Source organism: Dicentrarchus labrax, unplaced genomic scaffold (assembly GCF_905237075.1).
Source record: "Dicentrarchus labrax unplaced genomic scaffold, dlabrax2021, whole genome shotgun sequence".
Lineage (NCBI taxonomy): Eukaryota > Metazoa > Chordata > Actinopteri > Moronidae > Dicentrarchus > Dicentrarchus labrax.
Genome location: NW_026136719.1, coordinates 21,011,364 through 21,025,141, shown reverse-complemented (window position 1 = coordinate 21,025,141; position 13,778 = coordinate 21,011,364). Strand labels below are relative to the sequence as shown.

The window sequence follows — 13,778 nt, the reverse complement described above, 5'->3', positions numbered from 1 at the left end:
GTGAGTCAATGCCACAAGCTGGCTGTGAGCCTCGATGATGCATTTATCAAGGAGCTACAGCCATGTGGGGGGTGAGGATCACTGTCCGTAAACTCTGGTGTTGACTGTACATTGTAGTCACTCTGTTGACTCATTCATTCATTCATTCATTCATTCTCTCATTCACTCATTTCCCTTCTTTGTATTATTTCAGTTTTTCTTTGTTACAGGCCTGATCACCACCACCTTTTTTTAATCCAAAGGTCATAGCCAAATTTAGAGAAAGAAAAGAGAAGAGAGAAGGTAATTGGCCTTTGGTAGATTCATTAGCAGCAGGCATTCAACCAAGCACCTCAATACCTCACTAAATTGACCTTTCGATCTCTTTCTACATATTAATGATCAAGTTTTTTAGCTTTTTAAACACCTGTGAATCAAGTTTAATTGACACATCTCCACAGAGCACAACTTTAACTTTTTGAGTGTGACTATAACAAGTCTAATAACAGTAAGATGTAGATGATAACAAGTCCAAACCCCCTGAATAAACTTAGTGTAAAAGTTCATTCTTAACCTTGGAAATAGTAGTTTGACAAAAACAAAAACAAAAAACTGTAACAACAACAAGAACAAAACAGAACAAAACTACCAAGTGGAGCTTGAATTAAGATTTTGTTTGTGATTAAACCCAGAATGATGAAATTAAATTAGAGAAATAATTTCCAAACTAACAGTGTAGAGGTTTATGAGAGAAACATAGTAGTATGTTAATTAGTTTTTCCTTTAGTAAGATGAATTTAGAGCCATCCCTTTGATACAGGCAAGTAGAATATTTTTCTAGAGGGTCTTGCTGCCCTTCACAGCTCTGTTGTCTTGATTGACTCTGGTTTTCTGTGAATTAAGTAATGACTATGCAACATAAACTTCTGGCAGCATGTCTGCCTTTTAATCGTGAAAGTATGTCTTTGTAGCTTTAATCTAGAAATTGAGAGAGGTGGAGATTGAAAGAAGAGACTGAGTAAAAAAGAGTCAGAGGAGTGTAAGGCCGTGCTTTCAGTTGATTACATCTTATTTATTTTCTCATCTCTGTTATAAATCATAATTTCCCTATAAGATTATTCATGTGCACTTTGGGCTTTGACAACATGGACAGCAGAATGACACAGAAGTGACCAAGAAGTTGTTGTGTTGCCTTAATATTTCCAAGTTCATACTAGTAGGCTCTTAATGGATGTCCCACCAGAAGAATGTGGTTGTTAGATTAATTCTTGTTCACTTATTTTTAATACAAAATGAACATTACCATTGCTAACTTGATGCCAACTGACAATATTAACGTTAACAGAGCCAGATGAGCCAGCCAGCCTGCATTACAAACTGTAAATGTCATCCATAAATGTTGATATGGTAAAAGACTGACAAAATGTCAGACCAATTTCATGGTTTCAAATACAACCTTTCCACACTTAATATATCTGTATTTTTTTTTAGCTGTCAGACAATGTCACTCTCTATAAAACACGCACAGATACAACTCATTTAGTGTTTTCTTGTTGAATCAAATAACTCAAATGCGGGACTTTCCAGTAGTTTAAACATGGTGGTGTACTGTTTGTTATAGGGGGAAAAAGGCGACTAGTGTGCCATATATGATGCTAGGATGTGACAGGCAACCATTCAACAGAAGTTGGAATAAAGACAACACTGAACTGGTCTTAAATCTGGGTGGGGAAAGTGAAAGGCAGCGCCCTTCCTCATTATCATCACTGAGGTGCCCTTGAGCAAAGCCCTTAACCACAACTGCCTGAGGGGAGCTGCTCAGTGGGCAGCAGATCAGACTGTGGTTGTGGTGGACACCTTCCAGGTGTGAATGTGTAACTGATTTGATCGGGTGTTTCCTGAAAAAGAAAGCATTCCTCTCAGTGAGACTCCCCTGAATAAATGAAGGTGACAAAAAAGTCTCTCTCCCCCCTTTCCTGTCACTCTTCAGCCGTCACTATTGATTAAAGACAATAAAAATCCCATACTTCTTTCTTCCTAAAAACTGTTCTGCATTTTCTTGGCATTGATGCATCATGCACTCAGGAGACTATGCATTTTTGTCCAATAAAATGTATTCATAGATTCTGTGTTGATCCAGTAAACCTCAATCACACGGAACCAACAGATCCCCCTTTGAATTTCAAATCCAGTCTCTCCTGGTTTCAGTGACACAGGAAACACATAAATATAATAATAATAAAGGCATTTTATGTGAGTGGTCATGTTGCATAATGTTCCTATGCAATTGTTGTGTGCATGTGTGTGTTTGTGTGTGTGTGTGTGTGTGTGTGTGTGTGTGTGTGTGTGTGTGTGTGTGTGTGTGTGTGTGTGAAAGCAATGCTGTAAAATATTGTAACCTGAGGGAACCTTACCAATCACAACTCTCCTCTGTGGATAGAGGGAAACAACATTACATAAAGGTCATCTAGGAAGGGGTAATATGGTTGGAGAAAAAATGTCAGACTAATTTTATGGTAAATCTGTACGTTGACACATTACCCAAGCTACCTCTCTTTCTTTCCTCACTTATCTATTCGTCAATTTTTATTATTTGACCCCTTATATTCCCCCTTTCTCATTTCCTTTGTTCTTTTTTCATTGACATTCTTGTGTTCTCCCAGTGTTCAGTGTTTTGCTTTCTCATGCCATTTGTTCTCCTCCTCTTCTCCGTGAGTCTATAAAGATCACTATATATATTTTACAGTGGTCTGCATGATGCTTATGCTAAAAAACATTCAACGAAATCAATAAACTGAACAAATTACATAATTTTACTGTTCAAAAGAAAATAAATCTATTTCTTTTTTACATAATGTTACTTCCTGCAGCCAAAGCTCAAATAATATACATTTTACAGCCTGCATGGTGCAATACAGCACTGTAATACTGTAATAAAAACAAACAGAACAACTCAAGACAAAGGTGACACCCCAGTAATCCCATATGACCTGCCACAGCTGTCTTCGAGCTTAAAGACTCATAACCAACTGGAAGTGCACAATATCAGATCACAGATATCATACGCTAACCTTTTGTCAAATAAAATCGTATCATAAAATCATAATTTTCACATACAACTAAAAGTCATTATTGTGTTTTATTACAAAAACACATTTCTTCTGCCTTTAAAATAAAATTATCTTTTTTACTTACTGGAGTTGGTAACCCCCATTTCTCTATACTGAGCTCACTTTTTCAAAGCTATATTTACACAAGTTCTCACTGAGATCACACCATATGTCCTCTCTGACAATATTGGGGAAGAAGCTCTTTGCATGCCTGATCCATCCCTGACAGTCTACTGCTGATAACTTCCGACATCCAGCATTCATTCTGTCCAAGAGGGACATCTGATCATGTGTCTGGTTGTCATAAATCCACAGTTTAGCCCATATTGACTTCTGTTGTGCCAACTGTGTGAAGTTGTTAAAAGCCTTTTTCCCAGAAGACATTTTGACTTCACTTGGTCATAAGGAAAGCACAGATGTTACTAATAACATTACAATGGCCCCCAGTAAAAGCCATGACAGTGTGACAGTGGGCCAGCATGCATATTACCAGGACCTTGAAAGCAGCTAAATAGATTTCAGCCATCATTCATTTTTTAAATTAATGTGTGCTTTTCCCATTGTTACGTGTGATACATGTGAAGATGTCTTCTGTTAAAAAAGGCCTATAGAAGAAGGTGGATGTAAAATGTCCAATATATAAAATCTGAGTTCATGAGGAACTGGCAGATGACCTTCATATCACCTCATGATAAGAACAATTTTAATTAACCTTACACTTAAACACAGGTGAAAACACCTAATATATTCAGATTTAAGTTTAATCAGCCATAAATCCGGTGAAGGAATGAAAACAGGCTCAGTGCAGAGCTGCGTCGGGGGACCCTCCTGCACAGTGACACTCATTCAGCTGTGTGTGTGGGTGCAAGCTCGGACGTGGGACATGGGTAGGAATTAATTATAATTAATGAGTTGATTAAAATGTCATCACATAGATTATAATGCGCACACACACACACACACACACACACACACACACAGAGAATACAAAGCATGGGGACAAACAGTGCACACATAACACACCCACACAGGAATGTTTAGAGACGACAGCAAACACCTCCTGCCTACAGTCAGATATCATGTTCAGACAGGTCACTGCTGGTTCATACAGTTCCACCTTTACACTTTAAAGGTTTCCTTTACATTATGAAATTATTACCCCCAGTTGAATTAATTTAAGGCACTCTGCACTGTGTCTGTATATGACTGACCTACAATTTACAATGTCACCTCTGGAGCTGCTCAAATTGTGATATGAGTCCAAATAACTTTTTATTTCAGTGCAGAACATTTTTTAAACAAAATGACTAAAGAGAGGCTGCTATAAGTTTCACTAAATTGGTCTACCATTTGCTGTCACTGTGACTTTCATTTGTTGTGAGAAGCACTGGAAGACTTCAAATCTTAATTAAGGGTCTAAGATAAATCATCTTACTTTCAGATTGAAAAGTATAATAATTTAAAGAAATATAAAGTATGAAAAGTTGGAGCTGCAGTGTTCACAACAACAGCTAAATGTAACATGTACTATACATGTATATTCTGTATATGTATACAGAGTGAGGACTCACTGGTCACCTAAAGTGTGCTGTTTCCAGCTTTGGGAGGAAGATGGTGGATATTGGTATAAGATTTCTTACCATACAAACATAGTGGCAACTTCACTTATTTGAAGTAGCGAAAACTGTATGTTTTAACCAATTATTCATTACTTTGAGCTATTTTGAGCTCTTAGTCATGGTGCATGTTCAGGTTCAGTCATCTTATAGCAGGTCGTTTTTTTTAAAAGACATAAATGTTAACTGGAACTAATCCAATATTTGCATATTTAAGCCAACTACAAACAAGTTGGTTAATTTAACTTAAGAGTTTCCAAAATTTTCTTAAACCTATGTAACATACGACTTTTACATGAAGCAAGGTATTCCATTGCTGCGACCCACCTAAGATGGCATTTATGTTATTTTAATGAATGAATGACTCATCTGTCACTGTATGGTGTTTATGTTGGCTGCTCTGGTAAAGTCAACGTACCTGGTTCAACCTTTGTTGCATGTCTCGTCCCCCATGTTATCTTTTACTCTTCACTTTTAACTTTCTATTGCAGACAAAATGCTAAAAGAACAGATACACAGGTACTTATTCTCTATTTTTGAGGACATTAGTAATTTAACCTTTATCCAGTTACTTTGAAGCCAACTGTGATGGCCGCCCTAGCAGCCACACATTGAGGCACAAAGCGCATGGTGGTAACTCTTTCTTTGTTTGATTATATTTAGGCTTAGAACATTAGACACGATTGACAATAAATAACTGGACACAGATTTTGGATTCATAATACATAGTTTTATTATCCGGTTTTGACAGTAGTTATCTTTTTGGGTGCACACAATTAGTTAACTTTTGTGTTCAATTTTCTGTAGTATTAGATTCACTCAGGTTATTTTTCATTGCATTAATTCATTTTTCTTTGAGTTACCAGTTCCTGGGTGCTGCTGCTGACGATGTTGCATGGCTGACAAAGGAAGTGCCGGCAGATTCAGAGACACTTAAAAGGGGTTGGGCCGATAATTGGGCTACACCATGTTGGCTGGAATCATGGGGAGAGGAAGTGATTTCTCTTTGTTTGAGTTTAGTTATTTCTGATTATTATGCTTTTTGATGTTTAGTATTTCAGTATTTTCCTTAGTTAATAATTGGCTGCATTATCTGGATATTATTGGAGGGTATTATGGTTTGTTTAAATGTTATGTTTTAGTCTATTCCCCCTGTGTGTCAGAGTGGCCTGATCAGCCACTATTTAAGTTCCCCCAATGTCTCAGTTTAGTTGGGTTGGTTTGGTGTGTTCGTTCAGTTAATGTAGCCTGAGTTAAGTTCTGTTTAGTTGACCTCTTTTATGGGCCCAGAACATTTTGTATATTTTGTAAATTGATTATTTTCACTTTTTTTGTGAATAAAAAGGACTTTTTGTGAAAATTTACCTTGGACTCCTCATGCCTGCCAGCTCGGTCCCTGACATATGGTGGCAGTGGTGGGATTAGCTGGTTGAGGAAGGTTTTTTTTTCGCTCTCTTTTCCCCCTGCATTTGATTGGTTTTTGCTTTTTTTACAATGCAGCGTGGAGGAATGATTACAAGAGGAAATCGTGAGGGGCCCCGGGAACCACAGACTGGACAGGAGGGGCGAGGACACGGCACTGGTACTGAAGACACAGGAGGAGTCGCAGGCACTGAGGGTGGAGACAGCAGAGAACCAACGCTGGTGGACATAGCTAGCATTCTCCGTGCCCACATGGGCCAGCAAGAGGCCCGGGATAACCGGCTGAGGGAGGAGTCTGATCGCCAGGAGCAGCGGTTTAAGGCACTCCAACATCAGTTCCAATTGCTACAGCTCGAGGTACAAGCTCGCACTTCTCCAACCCTGGAGCACATGTCAGCTGACCTTGATTCAGATGAACCTGGTCCCCAAGCCCAAATAGCCCTGACACCTGAGGGTGCTCCAGCCAATTCCTCATCAGGTCAGTTTCGGTTCCCCCAAGAGCCTAGATTAGAAAAGCTGACAGAGCACGATGATATTGAACACTTTCTTGTAACTTTTGAAAGGATTGCAGCAGCATGTAGGTGGCCTAGACCTGACTGGGTTTTTCGCCTTATTCCACTGCTCACTGGTAAAGCTAGAGGTGCTTATGTAAATATGGACCTTGATGATGCTCATGAATATGACAGTGTTAAAGATGCTATTTTAAAAAAATATGACATTAACCCTGAGGCCTACAGGCAGAGATTTCGTTCCACAGATGTTGAACCTGGTGAGTCTCCCAAAGAGCTGTATGTAAGGTTGAAGGAGCTGTATGGGAAGTGGATACAGCCAAAAGGTAGAACGGTTAAAGCTGTGGGGGAAATGATTATATTGGAACAGTATCTACGAATGTTATCTCCTGAGCTGCAGGTATGGATAAAAGAACACGACCATTCAACGGCTGCAGAGGCTGCTTCGCTGGCGGATGTGTTTGTGGCTGCCCGGAGAAAAGGTCAACCATGGAGTTACTCTGCCTGGAAAGCTACAAAGGACACCCGCAGGCCTACATCATCACAACAATATCAGAGGGCAGCACCTGGTGTGGGTAAGGCTCCCATGAGGGAGAACCAGGCAATGAATTCACAAACTGATCACTGTCAAAATTAATGGTAAAGCTCTGAAGGCCCTAATGGACTCTGGTAGTGATCAGACACTAGTACACAGGCAGTTTGTCCCTGCTAATGTGATCCGCACCCTTGAAACTATCCCCATCTGCTGTGTGCATGGGGATAAGAAGCCCTACCCCACAGCTGACATTTACATTGAAGTGCAAGAGCAACCATACCTTCTTAACATTGGAGGGGCTGACAATCTTCCCTTCCCAGTGGTGCTGGGTAGCGACCTACCAGTTTTGTTTGACCTATTAAGCCAACCTATTAGGTGCAATGTGGCTGTAACCAGAGCCCAGGCCAAGTTGGTAGATGAGCCCTCTGTAACCCTCAGTGCCCTGCCTTTTTATGATGCTGACTTAGACACCCAGCCGGGGAAGTCCCGGAAGTCACGCAGTCGAAGGAGGCAGGAAAGATTCCAGCACACTGTCATTCCACCACCAGATGCAGTAGCTCCAGATTTGCCACTAGGGGTTAAAATACCTTCAGACATTGTTCAGATGCAACAAAGGGACCACAGTTTAGCGGCTCTATTAAGGAGTGCTAAAGAGAGAGAGGTGGAGAGTGAGTTAGAGTACAGTTCTGGAGAGGAGTATTTTCTGCAGAAGGGTATTCTCTGCCATCAACATGGACCAGTGAAGCAGCTAGTGGTTCCCAAAGCAGCCCGAGACACAGTGCTTGTCTTGGGCCACTCTGTTCCCTGGGCTGGCCACCTAGGGAAGCACAAGACCCTGGCTCGGATTAAACGATACTTTCACTGGCCTGGTTTGCGGGCAGATGTTAGCCAGTTCTGTAGGACTTGCCCTCAGTGCCAGAAGACTTCAAGTAGAGGACCATGTAGAGCTCCTCTCCAGCCACTCCCCATTGTTGGTACCCCCTTTGAGCGTCTTGGTATGGACATTGTTGGTCCCGTAGAAAGAAGCAAAAGTGGAAACCGCTACATGTTGGTCATCACAGACTATGCGACTAAATATCCTGAGGTGTTTCCCCTGAAGTCGGTCAAGGCAAAGACGGTGGCATTCTCCTTGGTGCAGTTCTTCTCCAGAGTCTGTTTCCCGCAAGAGATTTTAACTGACCAAGGCACTAACTTTATGTCCACGCTCCTGAAACAGGTTTACCAACTGCTTGGCATCAAGAGTCTGCGAACAACCCCCTACCATCCACAGACAGATGGACTGACGGAGCGGTTCAACCAGACCCTCAAGCAAATGCTCCGTAAGTTCATAAATGACACTGGGTCTGATTGGGACCAATGGCTCCCCCTACCTCCTTTTGCATACCGGGAAGTCCCCCAGGCCTCTACTGGGTTTTCCCCGTTTGAACTGTTGTACGGTCATGAGGTAAGGGGACCTCTGACCTTGCTGAAAGAGGCCTAAAAGGGGGACCAGGGGAGGGAGGGGGGTGTTAACATCATCTCCCATGTTGTACAGATGAGAGAGAGGCTACAGAAGATGGCGGAACTTGCCCAGCAGCATATGGCGGAGGCCCAGCAGTACCAGAAAGCTTGGTATGATAAATCAGCACGACAGAGGACCTTTGTCGTTGGTCAGAAGGTCCTAGTCATGCTACCCACCAGTGACAGTAAGCTTCTGGCAAAATGGCAAGGACCATTTGAGGTGGAGAAGCAGCTGGGGCCTACCACCTACCAAGTTGCCATGCCAGGGCGACCACGTTCCAGCAGGGTGCTGCATGTTAACCTGCTGAAGGAGTGGGCTGAAAGACGGGAGAGGAAGGCGGAGGTTTTACTGATCAGAGCTGTAGAGGAGGAAGAGGCCGTAGATGATCAATACCTGCCCTCACCAGGCCCCACTGAGCTTGAATTAGGCCATCTGTCGGCAGATCAACAAAATAAGGTGAAAGCTTTATGTAACACTCAAACATTCAATGAGTACCCAGGGCGCACAAATATTGTTGAACATGAGATTGTGTTAAAAGAGGGGGCTTCGGTAAAACGTATGAGTTACAGGATTCCAGAGCGCCTCGTGGTATCGCTGAAAGAGGAAGTGGACCTGATGCTGTCTCTGGGGATCATTGAGCGTTCAAAAAGTGAGTGGTGCAATCCAGTGGTTTTGGTCCCAAAGAAGGATTGTACAATAAGGTTTTGTATTGATTTCAGATACCTGAACTCTGTGTCAAAGTTTGATTGTTATCCAACACCACGTATCGATGATATGATTGAGCACCTGGGCAAAGCAAAATACCTGACCACCGTGGATCTGTGCAAGGGCTATTGGCAAGTGCCTCTGGCCAAGCAGTCCAGGGAGCTGACTGCCTTTCGGACTCCGTGGGGGCTTTACCAGTTTACAGTCCTACCATTTGGACTGCACGGAGCCCCTGCAACCTTCCAGAGGCTAATGGATCAGGTATTGAGTGGGTGTGATGACTATGCCTGTGCATATCTCGATGACATTGTGATTTACAGTGCTACTTGGAAGGAGCATCTCAGGCATCTGAGTGACGTCCTGAAGCGCCTCCAATCAGCAGGCCTGACCATTAACCCAGCAAAGTGTGTCTTTGTCAAGTCTGAAACCGAATATTTGGGGTTCATCATTGGGAATGGAGTGATCAAACCACAGGTCCACAAGGTACACGCCATCGAGTCCTGTCCCCTGCCCCAAACCAGGAAGCAACTGAGATCCTTCCTGGGGATGGCGGGCTTTTATCACCGGTTCATCCCCAACTTTTCAGCCAGAGCTGCCCCACTCACAGATAGGACCGGATCAAGGTGCCCCAACCAAGTCCAGTGGACGGAGGAGGCAGTGTCAGCATTCCGGGACCTTCAGCAGTCTCTGGGTAAGAACCCAGTCCTTTACAGTCCTGACTTTGAGAAACCCTTTCTCTTGCAAACAGATGCCTCAGAGAGGGGTATCGGTGCTGTCCTTCTGCAAGGACCAACAGAGGACCAACATCCAGTGGCTTTCATCAGCCGCAAGCTGCTCCCCAGGGAAGTCCGCTACTCTACCGTGGAGAAAGAAGCCCTGGCGATCAAGTGGGCTCTCGACTCTTATAAATACTACCTTCTGGGGAGGGAGTTCACTCTACAGACTGATCACAAGGCCCTCCAGTGGTTGCAACGGATGAAGGACACTAATGGCAGAGTCACCCGTTGGTATCTGGCCATGCAACCCTTCCGCTTCATAGTACAGCACATCCCTGGCAAACTCAATGTGACGGCAGATTATCTCTCTCGCTGTCACAACGAGAGTTCCGAAGGGGGGGAGTATGTGATGGCCGCCCTAGCAGCCACACATTGAGGCACAAAGCGCATGGTGGTAACTCTTTCTTTGTTTGATTATATTTAGGCTTAGAACATTAGACACGATTGACAATAAATAACTGGACACAGATTTTGGATTCATAATACATAGTTTTATTATCCGGTTTTCACAGTAGTTATCTTTTTGGGTGCACACAATTAGTTAACTTTTGTTGTCAATTTTCTGTAGTATTAGATTCACTCAGGTTATTTTTCATTGCATTAATTCATTTTTCTTTGAGTTACCAGTTCCTGGGTGCTGCTGCTGACGATGTTGCATGGCTGACAAAGGAAGTGCCGGCAGATTCAGAGACACTTAAAAGGGGTTGGGCCGATAATTGGGCTACACCATGTTGGCTGGAATCATGGGGAGAGGAAGTGATTTCTCTTTGTTTGAGTTTAGTTATTTCTGATTATTATGCTTTTTGATGTTTAGTATTTCAGTATTTTCCTTAGTTAATAATTGGCTGCATTATCTGGATATTATTGGAGGATATTATGGTTTGTTTAAATGTTATGTTTTAGTCTATTCCCCCTGTGTGTCAGAGTGGCCTGATCAGCCACTATTTAAGTTCCCCCAATGTCTCAGTTTAGTTGGGTTGGTTTGGTGTGTTCGTTCAGTTAATGTAGCCTGAGTTAAGTTCTGTTTAGTTGACCTCTTTTATGGGCCCAGAACATTTTGTATATTTTGTAAATTGATTATTTTCACTTTTTTTGTGAATAAAAAGGACTTTTTGTGAAAATTTACCTTGGACTCCTCATGCCTGCCAGCTCGGTCCCTGACACCAACTAAACATGTTTGCGGTTTTTGGGAACACATTGTATTCAAGAGCATGTAGTTCCACCTATTCACATTAATTCAGTACAAAAATAGCCAGATGTACTTGTGGCCAAGGAGCGGCTCCATAAGAGGAGGTGGAAGGCGACATTTTTCAAGGGCAGCTGGACAGATGTTATTAAAGGAGGGGCTGGTGTTACTCAGTTCATTCATCAAAGTCTTCAACCTGAACCTGGTATTCAAGGTCACAAGCCTGCCGTTCTTCTTCACTACTATTATCTCCAACATTAAAGCGCTGCCTTTTCAGTATTTATGAACTGCTGTTGTGTACCATGATCTTTATGATCTTTGCCATGCAGCTGACCCAGTAATCACTCTACTGTTCCACAGTCACCACAACGCAAAGCTGAAAATGGGATCCAATTTCTGAAACTGCTGTGTAATAACAACAAAGTGATAAAATTTTAATGGAATTCTGCACTGTGCAATCCATGCAACCTGGCTCACCACCGCCCACTCCTCCAAGTACAAGCAAAAATAAATCTACCTATAATATTAGCCAAAAGAATCATACATGAAACAACATGACACCAATCACAATGACAAACAGCCAAACGAAGGTTATATTGCAAACTGCGCAAACAAATGTGTAACTTTAGTGCATGTTCCTGTTTTTGGGTCGCCATAAAAACAATGTGTTCAACAGTTTCTGCAAAGACACTCACTCAACTGGAAAGTTCCAAATCTATTGAATGAAATTGGTTGTCACAGCAGCTCAGTGTAACGCAGATTGTTTTTGCTTTGACCTCACAGACAACAATTTTGCCTTGGCAGTCATGGTAACACAACGTTTCCCCCTTAAGTGTATTACTCCAGTGAGGTTAGAGAGATTTTCAGATTAACTAAGTAAAAGCAGAAGTCACAGAGGCATTTGAACCCCGCCCCACCCACTCTAACACAGAAGGATGCATTCAGTAAAATGTCCCAAAAGAACAAAGCACTAACATTTCACAAAACCAAAAACACAACACTGGAGCAGATAGATAGATAATAGATGAACAGTATTGTCGGCACTAAAATGTTTTATTAATGTCCCACATTTAACTGTCCTTTTATATTCATGTTTGTAGTATTTTGTAGGCAAGAGGATGAAGCTATATGACTTTGGCGAGCCTCAATTCTTCCTCTAGTGCAACCGTGAGATTTGAGTGAAATGTCTCCACAACTATAACACAGACAGTATTTCCAAGGTGCAGACATTGATATCCCCTTTATGGAGCCACCATTGTTTATTGATAAAGAAGTTAACCTTGAAGAGAACGACAGCTTCATGCTCTGAGTGCATGAACAAAGATACTTTAATTATCATTTATTATCACAATCATTTCATTTTAATTTACAGAAGGGGAAATTAATTGTCTCTTGAAATCTGGGTTCTATATCATCAATCTCTGTCTTCTAGATTTAGTCCATTATTTAGTTTCCTAAGCTGACCTTTTTATTTTCAAGCTCATTGGCTCATGATCTTTAACAACTTATACTCTGTCACCTGAGGCCCAGTTGAATTTCAAAAGACACATTCTCATCTGGAGACTCACCAGAAAACTGCCTAAATCCAGAAATATAAAAAAAGCTTATTTTCAGCTTCCCTTACTGCATGACCATTTCAGTAACTGTGTGTAGATACACAGCATTAAAGACTGTTGAGTAGACAAGTGCCCTAATAAGTAAAAGCAGGAAAAATATATTATTATATCTTATATATTTGTTGTTATCTGGATGGGTCTCTTTGATTAAATCTTTGTTGTGCTGCAGTTGCTCAGACTCAATCTATTCCTGTTGTTAGTTTATTGGGTGTTGTCATCAGCTAAATGCCAGTGTCAGATCAGACTGATTACCAGACTAATAAATGAGTCTCACACAATATTGCCTGTCATTATTTGGTCATTTGTGTTGATACATTCAAAACAGCATATCTTCTCTGTCTGCTCTGAAGAATTAATATCTAATTTCCAATCGATGTGTTTCTGGTGAGGTATGTATACATGCATGTGTGGGAAACGACTGAAATTATTCTGTTTTATGACATCTGTTCAACTGCTAAGAGCCAGTTAGAGTTCAACTGTGTAGGTCTGTGAAAAGCCATGTGGTTCTAAAGATACATCTGTGTTCCTGCTGCTGTCCACTAACACATTAGGTTCGTTTGTTACTTTGTGTGGGGCTAAATGTCAGCATTAGACCGGACCAATAAATTACCAGCAACCTCCCATACATTATTGGACGCAGTGTCAGTGTCAGTGTGTGTGTGTGTGTGTGTGTGTGTGTGTGTGTGTGTGCGTGTGTGTGTGTGCGTGTGTGTGAGAGAGAGAGAGAGAGAGGTGTCTACAAAGTGGGAAAGAAGAGAATATAAAATTATATTTATTTGCTATAATAGATCATCCATGATTTCTGACTTCCTACAAAGGTGCA

General features: G+C 41.7%; 1 protein-coding gene across 1 annotated transcript; it reads left to right on the top strand.

The window, feature by feature from the left end:
- Nucleotides 1–6,065: 6,065 nt before the first annotated feature.
- Nucleotides 6,066–11,018, top strand: LOC127352145 (uncharacterized). Its single transcript, XM_051380316.1, has 3 exons — nucleotides 6,066–6,605; nucleotides 7,037–8,490; nucleotides 10,126–11,018. The coding sequence occupies exons 2-3, from the start codon at nucleotides 7,296–7,298 to the stop codon at nucleotides 10,527–10,529; spliced, it is 1,599 nt and encodes a 532-aa protein (XP_051236276.1). The 5' UTR covers nucleotides 6,066–6,605; nucleotides 7,037–7,295; the 3' UTR covers nucleotides 10,530–11,018.
- The last annotated feature ends 2,760 nt before the right edge of the window (nucleotides 11,019–13,778 follow it).